The sequence below is a fragment of the Microtus pennsylvanicus genome, chromosome 5, assembly GCF_037038515.1.
Source record: "Microtus pennsylvanicus isolate mMicPen1 chromosome 5, mMicPen1.hap1, whole genome shotgun sequence".
In the NCBI taxonomy this organism is placed as follows: domain Eukaryota; kingdom Metazoa; phylum Chordata; class Mammalia; order Rodentia; family Cricetidae; genus Microtus; species Microtus pennsylvanicus.
This window is the reverse complement of record NC_134583.1, coordinates 23499084-23521529: the sequence shown is the minus strand read 5'-3', so window position 1 is coordinate 23521529 and position 22446 is coordinate 23499084. Positions and strand designations below refer to the sequence as shown.

Genomic DNA, 22446 nt, shown 5'->3' with positions numbered 1-22446 from the left:
CGTAATTTTTCTATTACCACCAATTGTAATATAGATATCTGTGTGTTCCAATGATCTTAGGGGACCCCGTGAAAGGGTCATTTGATCTCTAAAAGGGCTGCAAGCAACAGAGGCTTACAGTGACTCTATTCCCAATGTCCTTAAACTGGAAACGAGCCAGGTACCTGTCCATTGTGAGCAGCCATGCAATGACAGCGCCTCAGAAACAATGCAACTCCACGCAGTACAGAAAACAAGAATCTCACAAAACCACTCTGGAAGAAAATCATCAAAACCTGGCACCCGGAAGCAGATGGCAGGTTTCTCGGGGCAAAGGGCTGCAAGAGGACTGCCCATAAGGGACAGAGGGACTCCCCTTTAGCAGCTCCGGAACAGCCACCTCCTGATTGTGGTAGAAATTACTTTAGGAAATGATTTAGAAATGGCAAACATCAGAAATTTTTCAAAGAGTAATTTTGTTATGTGCAAATTTGACCTCAGTAGACCTGAGGTAAAGACAGGCATTACTTTGTCAAACACACATGACAGACTGTCAGCACACCTCTCCCAGGACTGAGAGACTGCCAAGCATCTCTCGAGTGCTCAGACTTTTCATTTGGGAGCTTAGATTCCTGCTAGCCACATATTTTTTTTGGTGTATAACACCAGTTCTCAACCTGCTGGTCTCAATTCCTTTGGCGGGGGAGGGGGGTCACATATCAGGTATCCTGCATATTATATATATTTACATTATGAGTCATAACAGTAGCAAAATTACAGTTATGAAGTAGTAAAGGAATAATTTTACAGCTGGGGGTCACCATGTGAGGAACAGTATTAAAGGGTCGCAGCATTAACAAGGTTGAGAACCACCGCTGTATAGCTGCTAACATTTTAACACATATAGTTTCAAGTAAACCAGTATAAGCAGTTAATTTTTGCAAAGCTCAACCACCAAAACACCCATCTTGCCACCTTTCATATTATTCATATTCCCAATCTACAGCCACGGGCAAGTTCTTTAGAATTTTGATGTTGTGAGAGTGTCATGGAACAGAAATGTACAAAGGTAACTATCAGAATGGATCTTTTCCTTATCAGAACTTTCGAGTCTCACATATTACGTACACCAACAATTCACTCCTTTGATTTGCTAAGTAGCTCCCCCTCCACACACACACAGAACAAGCTTATCCATTCACCTCCTCGAACATTTTACAATACCTTAGCTTTTATAGGACCGTAAATACAGAGTTCTAGTGAATGAAGAACACTGAACTGTGGCACAAACAATTAAAACAGGAGCCTATTTAAAAACGATGTCTTCTACTTTATTTCATTAATAAATATTTTCCCTTAAAAAGATAGAGGGGTGAGAAGTGAAGACTCACACCCTTTAGTTTCTCTCCACCAGAAGACAGAAAGTGAACAAAGGGAGTTAGGTCCACAAGCAAGCAGCACCATTGGTTGGCTGCAAGCGCACAGTCACACTTGGCCATCCAGTGCACTCCCCACCATCTCAATGCAACACCAAAGCCTTGCTTCCCCATCTCTAATACAGCACCCACTACAGAACTCGGTACTCCTTAGGAGTGACTCATTCCTTTGACTACAGTATTGTATAGTATCAAGCATACTATACAACTATAATATAGTATAGTATCAAGTTTCACTGTCCTTCATAAATACATTTTCTCTGTTTCGTGTGAGGATAGCAGCACAAGGTAGATTAAACATTACTACTTAAAACAGAAACCTCCTCCAGGGTAAGCAGTTCTAAACCAGTGTCTTACAATCCAAGAATCCACACTTCACTTCAAACTTACCCCGTAATTATATTGCTTTAGTCCTCCTGGAAAGTTCTGGAAGCACTGTTTCCAATGTCTGATGGGGCCTCCTCCACTAGGAACTAGAGTATTTCTGACAACCCATGACTCCAGTTTCCTTAGGCTACAACTAGCCACACACTCACCAGTCCCAGGCCTCCTCCTGGGCGCTAACAAAAAAGCAAACTTCGCCACCCTGAGCAGGAGGCTCTTGGGAGAAGCTGGGACAGCTAAGTGAAGGCAGAGACGATGATGTTCCAGTCCTAGGCTAGGACCACAGAACCCTCCACTCATCTACACTACTTCTGGATCCAACCCACGCTGTGCAGCCAAGAAGGAAGGGATTCTAAAATGGAGCAGTGGTTCAGTGGAAGACGTCGCCTCTCTTAGAGACATGGGAACGAAGCTGGCACTGCCATAAGCCTCCGAGACAGGCTTGGCACAGCACTGTTAACTGCCTTAATAATAGTATCACGAGTAAGTGAATAAAAATTAGTGTCCTAACATATCCAATACATACTTCAAATAAGAAATGTCCACCTGTGCAACATCTAAAATCACCTCATCTATTAGGAAATGGCAACAGAAGCTTTAGCCTTCCAAAAGGAAAAAAATAGTTTGGAGGGGAAAGAGTCACCTCATTAAGTGGACTCAGATACACCTGAAATATATTTAACAGCAGGCATAATCCATAAGAATTCTAAGCTCTGCACGTCCACAATTCTGTCACGCTTTTAGCGTTTCAATTGTCCTCTCTCTAGCCCCTATGTGGCTTACAGCTAAACCCACACTATCTTTACTTAGCCACAGGGAGCCAAAAACTATTCAATGTAGATAACAATGTTTATAAACTAGCTTTTTTTTTTTTTTGATACAGGGTTAACACTATGTAGCTCTGGCTGGCCTGGAACTTGCTATACAGAGGAGGCTATCTCTAACTCAAGGAGATCCACCTACCTCTGCCTTCCAAGCATTGGGATTAAAGGGTTGTACCACCACGCCAAGCAAACATTAAAGGATGAATAAGTAAATACACATAACTGAAGGATTATAACTCTGCAGCCTGCCAGAGTTTCTGAAATGAAGACACCCCCGCACAAAAGAAGTCACATAATGAACACGTCTACGCCCTGTATGAATTAAAAGCAGATCCCTTCCTACAATTATTTCAGTTATTTGTAATTTTTATTAGTCTAAAATAAACTTATGATTTTTAATACCTTCAATAAAAAATACACTCTAATATATTATACTCTATTATAATTATATGTATATATTACACTATACTATATATATGTATATATACCATACTAGTCTGGATAAGCACCAACATGAATTATTTTTTGCAGTTTGGTAGTTATTACATGAATGGAAGGTATATTATTCTGCAGAAGAAAGGTTTTGTAACATCTATTATATTCATAATCAGGAGAGCACCTTTGCATTAAATCATAAAATAAAACCTTATTATACAGTCTCAACCCCACCTCTTTCTTTCTTCACTCTGAAAACACTGGAAATAATTCATTTAAAAGCAAGTTCAGGGACACATCATACTTATCAGATTTCCTTTGGCATCTCTGAGAGGCGCACCACCTCCACCCTTCCCCCAGGGGTTGTAAATTCTCATCTCAGCTTCCAATTTAGCTTCATATTCTTCTTTTTCCAAACGTTCTTTCTTCCTTCTTTCTTCTCTTTCCCGAATCTTGACAACATAAGATATGCTTAAAGTAAATACTGATGTATAGGAGCCCAAGACAAGAGACTAGCAATACTACTACTTCATTTTTCTGGTTTAAAAAAATGCAGATTTTTTTTTTTTTAAGAACACTTTACTACAAAGTTAAGAATTGCAAATAAGAACGCTAATCTAGGACTGCAGAAATCTGACCTGGAACTTTAAGGAAATGCCCTCAGCCAACCCTCATATCCAGTCCACCTGACCTCTGGCCCCTTAGACATCACACCCACTGTGCTGCTCCAGGACTGGGGGAGTTTGACTTGGATCCCCTAGTAGGGACAAGACTCCTGGAAGACCCAACTGCTGCCAGGCACTCTACCTACCCCAGCTCTCTGGCCAGCCTAGAGTACTGTGACCTGACTCTGGGTAGGGACCCCTAGACCCAGTTCCCAGGCCCACCAGTCAATCCACCCCACAGCTCAGCATGGACGCCCCACAGAGCACTGCCCACATGCACTGTGACTCCCACACTGCCACCTAAGAACCACAGCAGAATCAGAGAGCTCTCCTTATACTTCTGATCTCAGCAGCAAGAATCTAAGCCAACAGAAAGTTTACTTCTGTCCTCTCTAGGCAAAGAACATTCTGACAACTCCATCTGCATATCAACACAGCGACCCAAACTGGAAACAAACCACCATTCAGCTGGCCCATAATCTAACAAATTGGGGCAACAGCAAAGCTCACACACATCCAATAAAGGCAAGATCAGATATCCACACCAAGAAACACCATCAACCATCTAACTCCAGATGCCCAGATACCATAAAAAAAAAAAAAAAAACACAAACGTGAATAACCAAGGCAGCACTCTGCCCCATTCCCTGAGAAAAGCAACTTAACTGATGAACAAAACAATGATTTCAAACAACTTTATGTTCAAGGAACTCAAAAAAGTTAGTGAGCAAATGCCTGAATGAAGACTACAAAAGCACAAATGAACGCCTGCATGAAATAATGAAAATAATGTGAAAATCCAGCTTAATACAGAGATAGAATCTCTGAAGAAAACAAAAACTTAGGAAGTCCAACAAAAAGATCAGCGTAAAGGCCCATCAACAGGCTGGATCAACAGGTAGAGACTATCAACCTTAAACACAAGTTAGAGAAAATAAACCATCTGGTCAAACAAAATGTTTCATCTAAAAAACAAACAAAAAGACAAACCCCAGCAACAGAACACACAGGAACTCTGAAACACTCTAAGAAGACCAAACATACAAATCATAGGTATAGAAGGAAAAGAACCCCAGATCAAAGGCACAGGAAATATTTTCCACAAAATTATTGAAAGAAATATCTCAAATCTGAGGGGAAAAGTACTAATCAAGGGATGACAGACACAAAGAACACCAAACATATAGGATCAGGTAAAAAAATTCCCCAGGAGCAAAGAAAGAATATTGGAAGCTGCAAGAGAGAAAGTCCAAGTTCCACACAAAGGCAGTTCCATCAGAATAGCATCTGAACTTTCAGTGGAGTATGTGAAAGCCACAAGGCCCTGGTATAAAGTCCTGAAGGACTACAGACGCCAACCCAGACAGACTACTACACCCAAGGAAACTGCCATGATGGAAGGAGAAACATCTCGCGATAAAGCTGCATTTAAAGCTCTACAGAGAATACTAGAAAGAACAGTTCAGTGTGAAGAGATTAAGCACACACAAGAGTACAGGGAATAAATAATCCCAATACAGTTGACCATAAGAAGTCTAAGAAAACAACATCACAACAAAATAACAGGAATTAATAAACAATGATCAAAAATACAGAGAAACCCTGTTTCGAAAAAAACCAAAAAAATAAAAAAAAAAAACTTCCAATAATAAGTGTTTTAATTTCCCAACAAAAAACACAGACTAGGGGCTAGAGAGATGGCTCAGAGGTTAAGAACATTGCCTGCTCTTCCAAAGGTCCTGAGTTCAATTCCCAGCAACCACATGGTAGCTCACAACCATCTGTAATGAGGTCTGGTGCCCTCTTCTGGCCTTCAGGCATACACACAGACAGAATATTGTATACCTAATAAATAAATATTTTTTTAAAAAAACACACAGACTAACAAGACTAGATTAAAAAACCAGATTCATCTTTTTGCTTGTTATAAAAAACACAACTCGCCATCAACCATAGACACCACCTCTGATGAAAGGATGGAAAAGGTATTGTTACAAATAACATGCTGGGTGGTAGTGGCACCCACCTTTAATTCCAGCACTTGGGAGGCAGAGGCAGGCGGATCTCTGTGAGTTCAAGCCCAGCCTGGTCCACAGAGCTAGTTCCAGGACAGCCAGGGATATTCAGAGAAATCCTGTCTCGAAAAAACAAAATAATGATTTAAAACAACAACAATAATAATAATAAATGACAAGCAGGGTTGGCTAGTTTAATATCTGACAAAATAATAAATTTCAAACCAAACTTAAGTCAAAAGAGAGGACATTTCATACTCATTAAAAGAAAAATTCAAAAAAAAAAGAAAAAAAAAAGAAAAATTCAGCGAGAGAATATTATCATTCTGAACGTTTGCACACTAAGCCCAAGGGCATCCAAGTTCATAAAAGAAACACTATTAGATCTAAAATCACAGATTGAACACAACATAATGATAGTGGGTGACTTTAATACTCCACTTGCACTAAGAAACAAATCACCTAGACAAAAACATAATAGAGAAACTCTGGAGTTAAACAGCACCATAAACCAAACAGATCTAATGAGCATTTACAGTAGACTACTTCACCCAAACACTAGAGAATGCATGTTCTTCTCAGCACCCATACAACTTTCTCCAAAACTGATCACATATTAGGACACAAAATAAGTCTAAACAAATTTAGGTAAAGTGAAATAACATACCACATTTTATCTGCTCACAAAAGAATAAGGCTGAATATCAACAAGAGGAAGGGAAAAATACACAAACTCACGTGAGTTAAACATATACACTGATGAAAACTGAGTCAATTTCTAGAGTTAATGAAAATAAAAACACAATATACTATGTGTATGGACATAATGAAGGAGGAGGAAAGGATATGGCATTAGTGACCACATCAAATAACTGAAAAGATGATGCACTTGAAGACCTTGGAAAAACAAGAACAAAGGAATAGACAAGAAGAGAGAATTTAAGTTAGGGATTAAAAAAAAAGGAGGAGGAGGAGAAGAAAAAGAATTATTATTATTATTATTATTATTATTATTATTATTATTATTAATGAAATGAAGAGCTGGCTCTTTGCCAAGATTAACAAGACTGACAAACCCTTAGACAAATTGAAGAGAAGTGCAGGGGGTGGGGGACCAAACTTTCACAAATGAGGGATAAAGTGCAACTATTACCAAAGTTACTGAGGAAATTCAGATGAGCTTAATGACATAATGGACAAATCTGTATCTCAGCACTCAGAAGGCAGAGGCAGATGGATCTCTTTGAGTTGAGGTAGCCTGGTCTACAGAGTGAGTTCCAGGCCAGTTACAGACATGCAATGAGATACTGTCTCAAAACAAAAACAAAAACAAAAAAACAAAACTGGGCAGTGGGACTGAACACCTTCAATCCCAGCACTCTGGAGGCAAGGGAGACGTGTCTGCATAGTGAGTTCCAGAACAGCTAGGGCTATTTATTACACAGAAAAATCCTGTCACGAAAAATAAAACAAACCACCAAAACAAAACAAAAAAATACTGAATAAAACTATTTTACAAGGGGCTGGGGCATTCATGAGTACTGCTCTTGCAGAGGACTTAAGCTGGGCTCCCACACAGCACAGCTCACAACTGCCTGTAACTCCAGCTCCCGGGGTTCTCACACCACTGTGCCTTCAGCACTCCTGCACACATAGACACATAATTAAAAATGATGGTCATAGTCATAAAAATTGACAAGGGACTAGGAATGTGGCGCTGTTGCCTAGAAAGTCCTAAGATCAATCCTTCAACACACAAACGGCAGCACCAAGGAGAAAGCAGGAAACAGGAGGACTGGGATTGCAAGGCCATCTTTTCTTCACCACAGAGTGGGTTTTGGGACACATGAATCCCTACCTCAAGAAAACAAAACAACAAAACCATACTTTATAATGTGGACGTATGCCTTGAATCTTGCCCAAGGGAAACCCTTACAAACTCCTAAGTTTACTTTAATGAATATAAACTACAAGAGAAGCCAGTGTACTTCATGGAAGTATTCCAGCAATGTATCCCCATCGGTTTGTGCCTCTGAAGTCTCCTAGATCTGAATCATGAATCATACTTGGGCCCTCTGCTCTCTCCTACCCTACATCATGCCCTATGCACGGGAGACCAGGGAAGTGTCTCTTGGACATCTTCGCTCTCTCCCTGCAGTTCAGAGCCTTAGCCCCTCCTAGCTGATCTGAACTGATAACAGTTCACTAACAGTTTCTCTAGAGCCAGCAGGATGGCTAAGAAGGTCAAATAGCCTACTACCAACCCTGACTACCTGAGTTCAATTCCAAACACATGGTAGAGGAAAGAACCACATACATACAATACATAAAAAAGGAAGTCCCAGGGAAATACAAAACTAAAATGAATAAAGCTCCCTGACTATACCAAGGATGTCTATAAACTGACATGCAGCTCAGATACCCACTACATACAAAGCCCCTAGCTGTCTATACCCACTATATACAAAGCCCTAGCTGTCCATGCCCACTATATATGAAGCCCTAGCTGTCCGTACCCACTATATACGAAGCCCTAGCTGTCCATACCCACTATATACGAAGCCCTAGCTGTCCGTACCCACTATATACGAAGCCCTAGCTGTCCCATATCCACTATATACGAAGCCCTAGCTGTCTCAGACAAGACTGCTGTTTTTAACAGCACTCCAGGGTACCCAATTCAAAGCTTACCATACTGCCTGTCAGTGTTTTCCCCTAGGGCCTAAGTTTATGCTCTAAATAAGTCATCAGCACCAAATGAATGACCGAATGAATACCTGTTCCTGCAGGGCTTCTTGGTAAGATTGAAGTGATTGTTTGGAAGGTTTTGGTTTATCTTCAAAGATTAGTCCTGAATTCATCAGCCGATCACTTAAAGTTTTCTGTTCATTCTGTCCAACGGTATTCCTAACATCCAATAAATAATTTGAATCAATTTATTATAAGAATAAGCAAATTCCAGAAGAAGACAAAAGCAATTCTCAAAAACTGGCTGGTATATAAAACCATCTTTAGGACAAAAGTCAGTAAGATAGGTCAGGAGGTACAGCACCTACTCTTCCTTGTCCAGGACCACCTGGAAAAGCAAAGAAGCCCCTCCTGCAAGTTGTCCCCCGGCCTCCACGCGCAGTGTGGCACATCTGTGCACACGCACACACACATTCACAAAAGTAAATAAAAGGCAGGATAACAAGTTTTTATTTAACCTCAAACAAATGATTAATAAACGCTTCTCTAAAGAAGATACCAACAGCCAGCAACACATGAAAATATGCTCACCATCACTCAATCAATAGAGAAACACAAATCACAACCACACTGAGGGCTGGAGTGTGGCTCAATAACAGAATGTTTCCAAGCATTTACAAGGACCTGTGTTCAGTCCCCAGCGTTACAGTGACAAGATGGACGGGGAGACAGTTCTCTCTGTGAAGGGCCCACCAAGGGTGACGAGGTCTGGAGTCACCTAGAAGAGCATCTCTGGGCAGGCCTATGAGCTTGATTAGGTAAACTGAAGTCAGAAAACCCACCCACCCACTATGAAAGGCAGCATTCTCTGGCTAAGATCCTGGACTTAGAAAAAGCAAAGAGTAAAGTGAGCACAAGCATTAATCTTTCTGCCTCCTGAGCCCACCATGCTTTCCTTGCCTGCTACCATGTTTTCCCAACCATGATGAATTACAAGCCAAAATAAACCCCTTCTCCCTTAAGGGTATTTATACAGCAATAATAAAAGTAACTAAGACACCATATGATCACAAGGACCTGCAACTGAGCCCAGCATGCACATGAAAACCGAGATGTGCTGTCTGGAGTACAACTGTAACACCAGCAGGTAAGGCAGAGACGGAGAGACCGCTAGAGCTCACTAGCCAGTCCGTCTAGTCTAACAGCTGAGCCCCAGGGCTTGGAGAGAAATTTTGCCTCAAAGACAAGCTTGGGAGGTCCTGAGGAGTAAGACCTAAGGTTGACCTCCAACAACACGCACCCACACATATGGACACACAATGAAATACCACTGCACACTAAATGAGCTAGTCAGAAAAGGGCAACTGGTGTAGAGTATGTGGAAAAATTAGAACTTTTGTGCACTGGTAGTGGGAAGGCAAAACAGTATATACCACTGTGAAAGTTATATGGCAGTTCCTCCAAAATACTTTTAAAATAATTACCATGTGACCCAGTACTTGCATTTCTGGGTATATGCAGTAATAACCTGGAAAGACACTTATCCAGGGACTGCCAGCAGCATAGCTACGACACCTAAAATAAGGCAGCTGCAGTGTCTGCCGTGAAACTGATGGTGTGGGCACACGAGCAACTGCTGTCAGCCTTGAAAACCCTAACACAAATGACAGCACAGATGAAAACTAAAGACCTGTGCTAAGTGACAGTCCCAGGAAAACACTGCCTGACCCCTCCCCTCAGGAGGTCCAGGGAGAAGAGCAGACACCACAGAACAGTGGCTGCCAGGCAAGTCCCGATAGAGTTGCACCAGCACTGATTTCACAGTACACAGTTCAGTTTGTAAGATGAGGTGCATTCTGGGGATGGTTCTGTAAAGTCACAAAGGCCATAAAAACAACTACAAGTGTTTTTAAAAGCAATTAGGCTACAAGATCTAATATTATGCATATTTTTAGCACTCTTTTAAGTAAAAGAAGAAAAATTATTTTCCGTAAAAACTTACACAACAGGCTGTGCTACTTGGTGAGTGACAGGGGCAGAGACGTGAGGGGCAGGCTGTCCTCCAATTATTCCTGGGCCATCTTAAAGGGAAAGGAGGAAAAGAACACGTTTATTTCAGAAGACTTGCTATTAACATCTCATCCCTAAAGGAAAACATACAGAGTGCTTTACCAGCATCTTTCTGAGTTAGAGTTAGCAAAAGAACTCTAAGTAAAAAGGAAATTAACTATGAACACAATTAGTTTTATTTTGGTTTTAAGACTGTTGGTATGGGATATTTGTACACTGTGTGAAGATGTATTTGTTGTGATTGGTTAATAAAGAGCTGAATGGCCAATAGCTAGGCAAGAGGTATGGGCAAAACTTCTGGGGAGAGAAAGAAAGAGGAAAAGGAATCTAGGACTGGGGATGCAAGTTAGAAGAGAGATAATGGCCAAGTGATAAAACAGAGATTAATATAAATGATTAATTTAAGTTATCAGAGCTACTTAGAAACAAGCCTAAGCTAAAGCCAAGCTCTCAGAATTAATAAGAAGTCTCTGTGTCATTATTTGGGAACTGGTGGACAGAAAAAGATTCATTACAGACTGGGTCTTGTTTTATGACACAAGCTGACTGGGAACTTCCTAAGTGGCCCAAGATGGTCTTGAACTCATGATCCTACCTCTAACCATAACTGGATTTTAAAATGGGTATTGCTAGAGTTTGTCCTCCAAAATGCATGCAGGAGTTTAATTCATAAAACTTTATGCTAACAAATTTAACAGAGTAGAAACTATAGCCCCATGACTAAATCACAGTGAACTTATATGAAGAATGAAAAGACCAAAGATAGAGATATACACACACACACACACACACACACACACACACACACACCTGCCTACATGTGCTATTTGGGCATATTAGGCCTCCAAAACAATCTATTTTCTTCATAAAATATCCTTTCCATGTATTGTGTCAAAGTAATAAAATTGGACTTGATATTAGGTATGAATTTGTCAGTGAATAGATAACACTTAGATTAAATAAATTACTGTACCGTTTTCATTTGTACGTTAATTGCCTCCATAAAAGCAATTATCCTTACTAAACCACCAGAAAAATACATTTTCCAAATAGGAAACTCACAATAAGCAATACTGGGATCCAGTGTATTTCTGGCACCATAATAATAGTACGCATCATCATAAGGCGTTCGATAGTTAGCAGCCAGAGGGGGGAGCAGAGGAGGTGGAGGCAGAGGCACAATCCTACAGCAAAAGAAAAATGAAAAATTATTGCCATATTTAATTACTTTTAATCAAGATATTTTAATATTTTATAAAAAGTATTATTGAAGTTAAAAATCAATCTTGTACTAATTGCTCAAAAAATTAGCAAGCAAATAGTAAATATTTTAAAACTTTCGGAGCATTTTGATAAGAAGAAAACAAGTTAAAGCAACTGAGTAATATCCAATAGTCACTATTGCCATGGCAAACAAAGTTTGCTCCCTGCCTAGCAGTAGTAATATGGAAATGAACAACTACAACAGGACAGCATCCAGTGAAAGAAGACAAGAAGACAAAGAATGCTAAAGGAACAAAAAGCAGGGATGCCCAGTCTCTATGGAGACAGAGGAAAGGATGCTTGAGGAATGTGGTAAGAGTAGAGATTCGGGCAGAGGACACAGATCTCCACACCTTCAGGACTACAATGCATACAGTGAGTGTTTGTGTGGAGCTATGCGTGTGCATGTGCTGGCTTGGGTGCTCGTGTATCCATCATGAATACAGGACCACGTGTGTGCGGGAGAGAATGTGCACATGAAGCTATTAGTCAGCCTGGGTGTCAAGGCTTGGGAGCTGCTCACTCGGTTTTTTGAGACAGGGTCGCTCACTGGCCAAGAACTCACTAATTAGGCTGGCTGTCAGCAAGCCTGGGTCTCCCGCCTCCACCTCCCCGCACTGGGACACAAACTCACCCAACACCCAACATAGAGTTTTGTACATTAATGAATGAACTACCTCCCCAGCCCAAAAGGGTATACTTTTTACATGTAAAGCTTACTGTTTTTTCCCAGAAAGTCAATCATAATGTGGTTAGTTGAAAATCCATATGTCCTGATACAATCTTTAACAGTTCATAAACTGTGTGGAAGCTCACACCTCCACATTTCTTTACGGAGTAGGAGACAGCTATTGTTTCTACCAGAACAGCATTCTTCAGTAATAAAAACAGCAAGGACAAATCATTTTAAAGAAACAAAAGGAAAGAGGGGGCTTTTCTAGACTGTTACATAAGTATTAACATGGTCCCCTAAAGTCTCTCTAACAGTGAGCAATTTCCACACTTATTAGTCATTCAGTGTGTCTAACATCAGGATCATTGACCCAGATATACCAGGAAAAATAAAAATAAAATAAATGTTATGAAAGGAATCTGTGATTATCAGCAACTCCTACTAAATTGTACATACACACAGAAGAGTCAAACTTCACAACCCTCCAACTGTAGACAAGTACTACTACCAACTTTTACAAATAAGAAAACATTTTTGCATAAAGTCCAGTAAAGCCGCCCATTCCAACCATTAATCCCATACAGAAGCCACTTCCGGCTCTGCAATTCCAGTCTCTGTCTTTGGAGCAGGGAAGTCATTAAAGGAAACAAAGGAGGCACCTCCTAAAGACTGCAAGAAAAGCCCTACGATTTGTTAGTAGCAAATAAAAGACCAACTCCTGCTGGAAGGAAGGACAGTTCAGAAATGTGTTAAAGGGTTAAGAAAACGATCTACACATTTAAACACATTAGCACATCAACCATAGGCGAAAAATAAGCACAGACCAGAAAATACCTGTGTTACAGAGTTTTCTTATGTACAGGTTAGTATAGCAAGGCTTTTACCTACAGAAATGACATGCTCAATATGTATTACAAGTTTATAAACCCAAAAGCATAGAATAAACCCAGAGAGAACTGAGGCAGAGATAAAATAAACCACACAGACATGTGCCATATTAGACTTTTTTCTGAATGAGTTGAAGAAACAATTCAGTGATTGCCAAGTGGAAATAATGGAACAACACATACCTTCTCTATGTTAAAAAACATTAAAAATACTAACATGTTCTTAGCAATTCATTTTAAAATATCAACCTTCTTTAATAGAAACAGTTAAGGTTTTCCTTTCTCTAAAAGCAGAGAAGAGGAGCATCAGTAACAAAGAACACGAAGAGATTATTTGGCCACCATCTGCTGCGGCATACCCTCTAAACAGAAGACGACACCTTACCTAATTCCCAAACACAAAACGTTTGAAACAAGCACCTGGAATGCACCATGTCACCAAGGGTGCTGCTGAGTCCATTGTGCAAGTCTTCATTTTGAGAAGGGGCGGAATGGACTGACGGGATGGGTGGGACAGACGGGGCAGAGAGAGGAGGGAGAGGAGTCTGGAAAGCTACTCTGGGTCTCTCAGGTGGTATCATCTCTTCAAAGGGTCTTGGTGCCAAACTAAATTGCTTTAGTCTATCAGGCTAAAATAAAGAAAAAGAAAACAAAAACAAAAACACACCTGTTTGTTATATAGAATCATATGTTTAAAGATGACAAGGACCTCCAAGGACCCTCTATCCCAGCAGACACTTAAGACGGTTACACAATAGCAGACTTTTGCAGCTATAAAAGACTTTAAAGATCATGTTCTTATAAGTGGGTGACTGAGGTTCCCCGAGAAGCACAAAAAAATCACTTAACGTCTCATGATTACTAAATAAACAGCAACCACAGGCAGACACCAACTCCCTGTTGCAGAATAGCACAAGGCCGCTTCTCTACCAGTTGTCATCTGAGAGACCAGTGTCCCCTAGAGCAGCCTGAGCAAGGCTCTCTGCACAGCATCAGACAGTAAGATACAAAACTCTGCAGGCCACGCAGTCTCCTTACGACCACCTGACTCTGTCACAGTGCCATAGCAGTCACAGGCAACACGTCAACAGTGAACAAGGCTGTGCTTAATAAAAATTTATTGCCTCCCCCCCAAATACAATCCTCAGGGGCCATCTACTAATATTTACTTCAAAATGTCATTTTATGTTTTTTAAATATTTGAACACCAAAATAATGTTTAACTATTACTCCATATATATTTATTTAACTTGATGCTCTTTAGGTGATTTAATTCCAGAATAAATAAGATCTTTGACACTATAAAACTTAACATGCCAACACATTACATTGAAAAGCTCAAGCTGCTTTAAAGCAATAGCTACTTTAAAGGTACTTATTCTCTTAAAGACTTATTTATTATGTATGCACATAGGCCAGTAAAGAGCACCAGGTCTCATTATAGATGGTTGTGAGCCACCATGTGGTTCCTGGGAATTGAACTCGGGGCCTCTGGAAGAGCAGCTAGTGCTCTTAACTGTTGAGCAGTCTCTCTACCCCTTTTATAGGTATTTAGTGGGAAACAAAAAAGATTACCTTTGGATCCTATATATTGTTTTCTGCAAGACAATAACAGAAAGTGTTCTTTTCTCTGAAGCAGCAAGAACCATTGACTGAACCTACAGCCTTCACACTTGCTAAGCAGCAGCTCTCCTACTGAGCTATATTTCTGATCCTTTTAATTTTTTTACTTAACTTTGTGCTTTTTATTAAGTTGCCCAGACTAGCTATGAACTTACTCTGTAGCCCACAGAAATCTTGAACTTGTCTCAACCTTTCAAATAGCTTTATAAAAAGAGCATGAATCAGGCCTGGCTCGGGAAATGGTTTCTAATATTAAAATTTTTATTATACGAATAGTCAGAAACAAAAAGCCAGGTGGTGGTGGTGCACACCTTTAATCCCAGCACTAGGGAGGCAGAGGCAGATAAATCTCTGTGAGTCTGATACCAACCGGGTCTAGTTCCAGGACAGTCAAGGACAACTAAAGCTGCACACACACACACACAAAAAAAAAAAAAACCTATCTTAAACACCACCCTGCTCTCAAAAAAAGAAAACACACACACACACAAAGGGGAATACCTTGCGCATCCTAAGAACACTCAACTACTGAGTTATACCACCAGCCCTAGCACTAAATTTTTTTTTAAGGGGGTGGGTGGGTTGTTTTTTTGAGACAGGGTTTCACTGTATAATAGTCCTAGCTGTCTTGGAACTCATTCTGTAGACCAGGTTGACCTCAAACTCACAGAGATCCACCTGTTTCTGCCTCCCGAGTGCTGGGATTAAAGGTGTGCACCACCACTGCCTGGATACCACTAAACTTTTTAAAGCAGATACTTCAAGGAGCAAACACTTAAAATTAAGTAAATCCAAAGTCATCTGTAACTGGATAATGACTCAGAAAATGGTAAATTTTAAGAATTTGCTAGAGACTGAAGTTTTTAATAAAATTAGGTCTTAACCATAATTGTAAGAAGAAACAAAAACTTGCAGAAAACTAACACTACACATCCAACAACAAAAACGTGCATTGTGGGAAAGCAATAAATCGTTACCTCCTCCTTACTTAACTGCAATGATGTGTGTGGTTCATTCCACTTAACGAAGTTGCGAATTGCAAAATTGAAGTAAAAAAATTATGATTATCCTTCTTGTTTAACAGTAACAAAATGAAAAGACATAAGTTACAGGTTTCTTGGAAATTACTCTTATAAAGGAAAATAAATTGTCAAATATATTTAAACATAGTATTAACATCAATTTTAAGTTACACTGAGATAATTTTCCTATGGATGTGTACACATGAACAGAAGGCAAAATGAACTCTAAAAACTGAGACACAAATGAAAAGATAACCCTAAACTAACAGGAGGCTGTAGTTCCCACAGGACTATACCATCCTAAACTAACAGGAGGCTGTAGTTCCCACAGGACTATACCATCCTAAACTAACAGGAGGCTGTAGTTCCCACAGGACTATACCATCCTAAACTAACAGGAGGCTGTAGTTCCCACAGGACTATACCATCCTAAACTAACAGGAGGCTGTAGTTCCCACAGGACTATACCATCCTAAACTAACAGGAAGCTCTGTTTACCAATAAAACTATAGTTTCAGTTACCATTTCTTTAGTTCACTGTAAGTTATGACTGACATTTATAAAAACAGAATTTGGGCCACTATTGTTCCAACTGAATAGCTTTTTACAGTACCCCAAAATGTTGAGCTTCAGCAGCTACTACCACATTGGAAGCTTTTTTTTTCTTTTGGATTTTTCGAGACAGGGTTTCCCAGTAGCTTTGGAGCCTGTCCTGGAACTAGCTCTTGTAGACCAGGCTGGTCTCGAACTCACAGAGATCTGCCTGCCTCTGCCTCCTGAGTGCTGGGATTAAAGGCGTGCGCCACCACCGCCCAGCCCACTTGAGGCTTATTTAAATGAAATATTAAACACTGAATGATGCCAAGAACTCTTACCGATTTTTCAGGATCTTGTACACCACAAGTTGCAATTGAAAGTCGTAAATCTTTTTCTCTAAATAAAATTAAGATTTTATAAATTTAAAACTGTAGTAAACACACAATCAAAATTATAGTCATCAACGAAACAGATTTGCACAGAAAGTCTATATAAACAGTACATCTCTAAATACAAATAATTCCTTTAACTGATAATAGTTTAAAAATCAAATTTAATCATAGTCCGCATTACATGTCAAATGCCATAAAATACATATCTCAAAATGAATACCAGAGGTACTTCAAAGACAAAAACATTTTATGAAAAAAAATTAAAGCCTCTTTAAGACCACGTATATATGTTCATGCCAATAAGGCTGGCGAGATGGCTCGGTGGTTCAGAGCCCTTGTTGCTCCTCCAGAAGACCTGGGTTCAAGTTCTCAGCATCCACATGGCAGCTCACAACCACCTGCATGTAACTCCAGTCCTAAGGAATCAGACACCTTCTTCTGGCCTTCAAGTAAACCAGGCACATACAGTGTACATACTCACATGCAGGCAGAACACTTATACACATAATATAAAAGTCTTTAAAGAAAAGAAAACCTCAATCGTAGAAGGCTTGCTTAACTAATAAGTACAAGGCTCTGAGTTCAAAGCCCAACACTACAAAAAAAATGGTATTTTATAGTTAACAGCAGATATTAAGATATTAGCTTCCTCTTGGAGGTGAGGGAAAGGATAAGAAGATAATTCTCCAATTCTTTAGAACCAAGATTTTTATTCATAACTATAATAATAATAGAGGGTAGAGAGGATTAAAATTCATTGTGAGCAATAAGCTAAGAGGCACAGGTAGCAGTCAAGTCACACGAGAAGAAACTGCCATCCTTCTTCACACCCTGTCACTGCACACAATGCGCTGTGCTGAATGCAAACCTTTCATTACCGTTTCTTCTTCTGCTGCTGCTCAGCCATCTGCTCCAGAAGTTCTTGCCTATACTGCTCTTTCTTTTTCTGGATGAGTGCTCGGTCTTGGCCTCCTAGATAAGAAAGTGTTAAGACACTTAACTCTTAGGTCTCAAACACAACTAAAACTCAAGCTTAAGAAATTCAGTTCTTAATTATGTTGGAGTAATCACTATAAAAGAGAAGAAAATCACATCAATACATTGGTTACTTTCATAATTTGTGAGGGTTTTTTTTGTTTTTTGCTTTTTCTATTTTTTTTTTTCAAGACAGGGCTTCTCTGTGTAGTATTGGAGCATGTCTAGGACCTTACTCTGTAGACCAGGCTGGCCTCAAACTCACAAAGATCCACCTGCCTCTGCCTCCTGAGTGCTGGGATTAAAGGTGTGCACCATTACCCCCAGCCAATAAATGAATTCTTATCATGGTTCAAACATATATGTATTAATAATTCCCGAGCCTCTGGATGAAAAATGTACCCCCATAGTTCCGGGCAGTTGGCAACACTGTTTGGAAAGGCTTAGGAGGTATGGCCTTACCAGAAGTATGTCACTGGAGTGGGCTTTGAGAGTTTAAGAGCTTTGTCTTACTTCCAGTTTGCTCTCTCTGCTTCATTTTTTTTTTCTCTGCTTCATTCTTGTGGTTCAACTTGTAAACCCTGAGCTTTCTGCTCCTGCTATGCCGCCTGTCACCTGTTTCCATACTGTCCCCACCATAATGGAATCTAACTGTCTGGCTAATGATTTATTCAAAACCCTAGTTAGTTCCCAACTGCATACTGGAAAACTTGTTAATCTTCTTACTGATAAAATTAACATTTTTCACTCAACTCTCAGCTTGGTTCTCCTATTTTTGTCATTTGTTACAAAATACATCATAATTATGTGCCTTTATTCTGACTTGACAGATAAAATTGATAAAATCTTATAGACAACAAGAACTAACTTTCTCTGGGTGATGGTAGCACACAATTTTAACTCCAGCACTCAGAAGACAGAGGCAGACAGATCTCTGTGAGTAGAACAGCCTGGTCTGCAGAGCAAGTTCCAGGACAGGCTCCACAGCTACAGAGAAACCCTGTCTCAGAAAAGACAAAACAAAAAAGAACTAAGTTTCTGTGAATATACCATCTTTCTCCCTGGAAATAGTCATTTCCAGGAAATAAAAGTCTGAAAATACCATGACCATGTCTCAAAGTCAAAATTTAAATTACTGACCACTTTTAGGTTAGATGAACCTAAAATGCTATTCAATTTTCTCATGTGCTTTACACTACAACCAAATTTTAGCTAAGTTTTCAAAATGTCCATTCAAAGTCAAAGATCAACTTCATTTGTGTACAAAGCAAGAAGCAAAAAACAAGGCTCACTCTTCCGTTGAAGGGCATCTAGGTTGTTTCCAGGTTCTGGCTATTACAAACAATGCTGCCATGAACATAGTTGAGCATATACTTTTGTTGTATGATAGGGCCTCTCTTGGGTATATTCCCAAGAGTGGTATTGCTGGATCCAGGGGTAGGTTGATTCCGAATTGCTCTTTGAGCAGATGAGGGAGGGGGACTTGATCGGGGGAGGGGGAGGGAAATGGGAGGCGGTTGCGGGGAGGAGGCAGAAATCCTTAATAAATAAATAAATTAAAAAAATAAAAAAAAACAAGGCTCACCACACCATTTCTGAAAAGAAATAAAGACAAATATAATATAGCAAACCAAAAGGATTATATCACCTTGACCTCTGATTTAAAAAAAAATAGAAAATTTGAATCACCATCATGATTTAGGGAAAAAAAGACCACTTCTTCAGGAACTATACAGGAAGAGCAAGGGTGTCAGTTTTAATACAAATGACTCCCACAGAATCATATCTGAATGCTTAGTCACCAGAGAGTGGAATTCTTTAACAGGATTACATGATGTGGCCTTGTTGGAGGAAGTGTGCCACTGGGGAGGTGGGCTTTTAGGCTTCAAAAGCCTATACCAGGCCCAGGCCCAGGCCCAGTCTCTCTGTCTCTGTCTGTCTGTCTCCATACATCTGTCTTTCTCTGTGTCTGTCTCTCTGTCTCTCTCTCACACACACACACTCTCTCACTCACACAAACACAAAAGAATAGTGACTGAGGCAACAAGGTTGGGAAAGGAATATTCAAAGAAAATGAGCTAAAATACAAGACAATTTCACACTACCAAAGATAACCAAAAAATCAAGGGTCACATATAAAACAGGATAAAGAATCCATAGTGCAACAAAGTCCTAATATAAAAAAGAAATTAAAACGCTTTTCACTCAAACTGATTTCATCTATAAAGTAGCTAACTAAGTCACATAGCTTTAAAAGAATCAACAGTAGCTAATTAAGTTACAAAGCTTTAAAAGAATCAATAGTCCTATACAGTGCATGCTAAATGCTTAGCACAGTCCCCAGCATAATGTAAGCCGCGAGAAGCTATCTATAAGGACATTTAGTTCAACACTCTGCAAAGGTCTCATCAACTGCACGTGCTGTACATACCAAAGAGCATCCCTGCGAAGGGACTGATACTACCATCAGCACACTTGGGTGGTTCGTTAGCGTGAGCACTAAAACAATACAAGAGAGCAAATATTAAAATCCATGTGATTTTAGGAAATCTAAATTCAACATAAAGGACTGTGGGTTTGAGGCTAGCCTGGAATAAATAATAAGTAAGATTCAGCTACACATAAAAACCCTGTGTCTCGGGCTGGAGAGATGGCTCAGAGGTTAAGAGCATTGCCTGCTCTTCCAAAGGTCCTGAGTTCAATTCGCAGCAACCACATGATGGCTCACAACCATCTGTAATGGGGTCTGGTGCCCTCTGCTGGCCTGCAGGCATACACACAGACAGAATATTGTATACATAATAAATAAATAAATATTTTAAGAAAAAAAAAACCTTTGTCTCAAAGAACAAAATATGATTAGGATTAAGATGGCTCAATGTGTAAAGTTCTTGAAAAGCACTGAGGACCTGGGCTCAGCCCTCAGTACACACAGACAGGGAGTGCATGTCCACAGTCCCCAGCTAGGGAGGTGACAACAGTCTCCCTAGGGTTTGGGGCCAGCCATGCTAGCTCCAGGTTCAGTGAGAGACCTGTCTCAGTGAACTGAGTGGAACATGATGAAGACGGTGACTTTCACCTCCAGCTTCCACAAACACATGCACATACATGCCCCCTTGAAGACAAAAAGGAAGTGTGATATGAATTAGCCTTTCTTTCAAGTGCCAGCTAAAACTACGGTATTTTATTTCTTTAAGCCAAGGAACCCCAGTGTGTGTGTGTGTGTGTGTGTGTGTGTGTGTATAAAATTTTTCTTTAGCCTGCTTCATTTTTATATGAAATTACCCAGTAAAAATAGATTTTTTTTTTAAGAAGGTGGGGCGGGAGGTCGAGACCAGGCTTCTCTGTGCAACAGTCCTTCCTGGCTGTCCTGGAACTCGATTTGTAGACCAGGATGGCCTTGAATTCACTGAGATACACCTACTTATGCCTCCCAAGTGTTGGGATTAAAAGTATGCGCCACTACCACCAGACCAAAAATAGATTTATATAAATGTGTGTGTGTGCACGTATGTGTGCATCCTAACTACATTTTTAAAAAAATTTTTTAAAAAGTCTTGAAAAAAAGGAACAAAGAAATTTAATTGAAAAAGACAACAATCTCTCCTACTGGCAAGGATAACTTATCCTTGGCATTTCTTCTAAGAAAGGACACTGTTACAGTGATTATATTCTACATTAGGACCATTTATTCTGCTTTCCTCATCAGCATTGTACAAACTCCGCTGTTTCGCTGGTTTCCACACATGCGTACAATACAGTGTGATCGTACTCAGTTCTCCATCACCTTCTCATGCTCTTGTCCCCCCCCCCCCCACACACACACACTTCCTTGATCGTCCCCTGCCCCACTGCCTCCCTCTCCCTCTCTCTGAGTTCCTCTAAAGCCTAGGAGGGGAGGCTCCACTGGTCCTCCAGCTTCCTCTTCTTAGCGCTGCAACGGCAGGTGTCAGGACCACAGTGTGTAAACTGTGGACACTGCTGGGATTAAATCCCAGGTTTCTCCTGACTGAGCCACATCCCAGACCTCATGCGCTTCTGCTCTACATTTTCATCATTCTTAACTTTTTTGCTTGTGTCTAGCGTACAAGTGGCATGGTTCAAGTGTGGAGGTCAGAGACAACCTTGGAAGCTCACATAGTGTGATCTCCGAGGATTAACTCCTGGTGGCAAGCACCTTCACCTGCTGAGGATCTCGCTGGTCCTTGTGGTTCCCTTTAGGTTCTGTTTTTTAAGAACAGAACCATTCATTCTTACGCACAAAATAGAAAAGCACACACACAAAAGAACTATAACGTTATTAAATTTCTTATCAATACAAACTTAAATACTAATTTTACAAAGTAAGCACTAAAGCTACCTCACCAATAAGCAAATAACATGAATAATAATAATAATAGTAGTAAAGTTAAAACTCACACTGCAGGGACATTTTCGATCTATTTTCAACCCAACTGTAGCACCAGGATGCCAAGATATTTTTAAAGGTTTCCTGTTACGCATGTGTATGTGCCAGCTGTGAAGTCAGACTGCTCCGGCACTGCAATTCCAGGCAGCTGCGAGCCATCAGCCAGGTTG

General features: G+C 40.1%; 1 protein-coding gene across 16 annotated transcripts in view; it reads right to left on the bottom strand.

Annotated features, from left to right (window-relative positions):
- The window catches only part of Cspp1 (centrosome and spindle pole associated protein 1), a 112563-nt gene that overhangs the window by 33148 nt on the left and 56969 nt on the right, over positions 1-22446 (bottom strand). For 8 of the 16 annotated variants that reach the window (XM_075971353.1, XM_075971361.1, XM_075971356.1 and 5 more), the window contains 8 exons: positions 20300-20367; positions 17772-17865; positions 16840-16897; positions 13740-13948; positions 11559-11680; positions 10429-10507; positions 8516-8645; positions 3363-3510 (listed from right to left, as the gene is read on the bottom strand). In XM_075971353.1, the coding sequence (XP_075827468.1) occupies positions 3363-3510; positions 8516-8645; positions 10429-10507; positions 11559-11680; positions 13740-13948; positions 16840-16897; positions 17772-17865; positions 20300-20367 (908 nt within the window). Of the gene's footprint in view, positions 1-3362; positions 3511-8515; positions 8646-10428; positions 10508-11558; positions 11681-13739; positions 13949-15919; positions 15962-16839; positions 16898-17771; positions 17866-20299; positions 20368-22446 lie in introns of all 16 variants that reach the window. The other 8 variants (XM_075971352.1, XM_075971355.1, XM_075971351.1 and 5 more) reach the window with 2 other exon arrangements.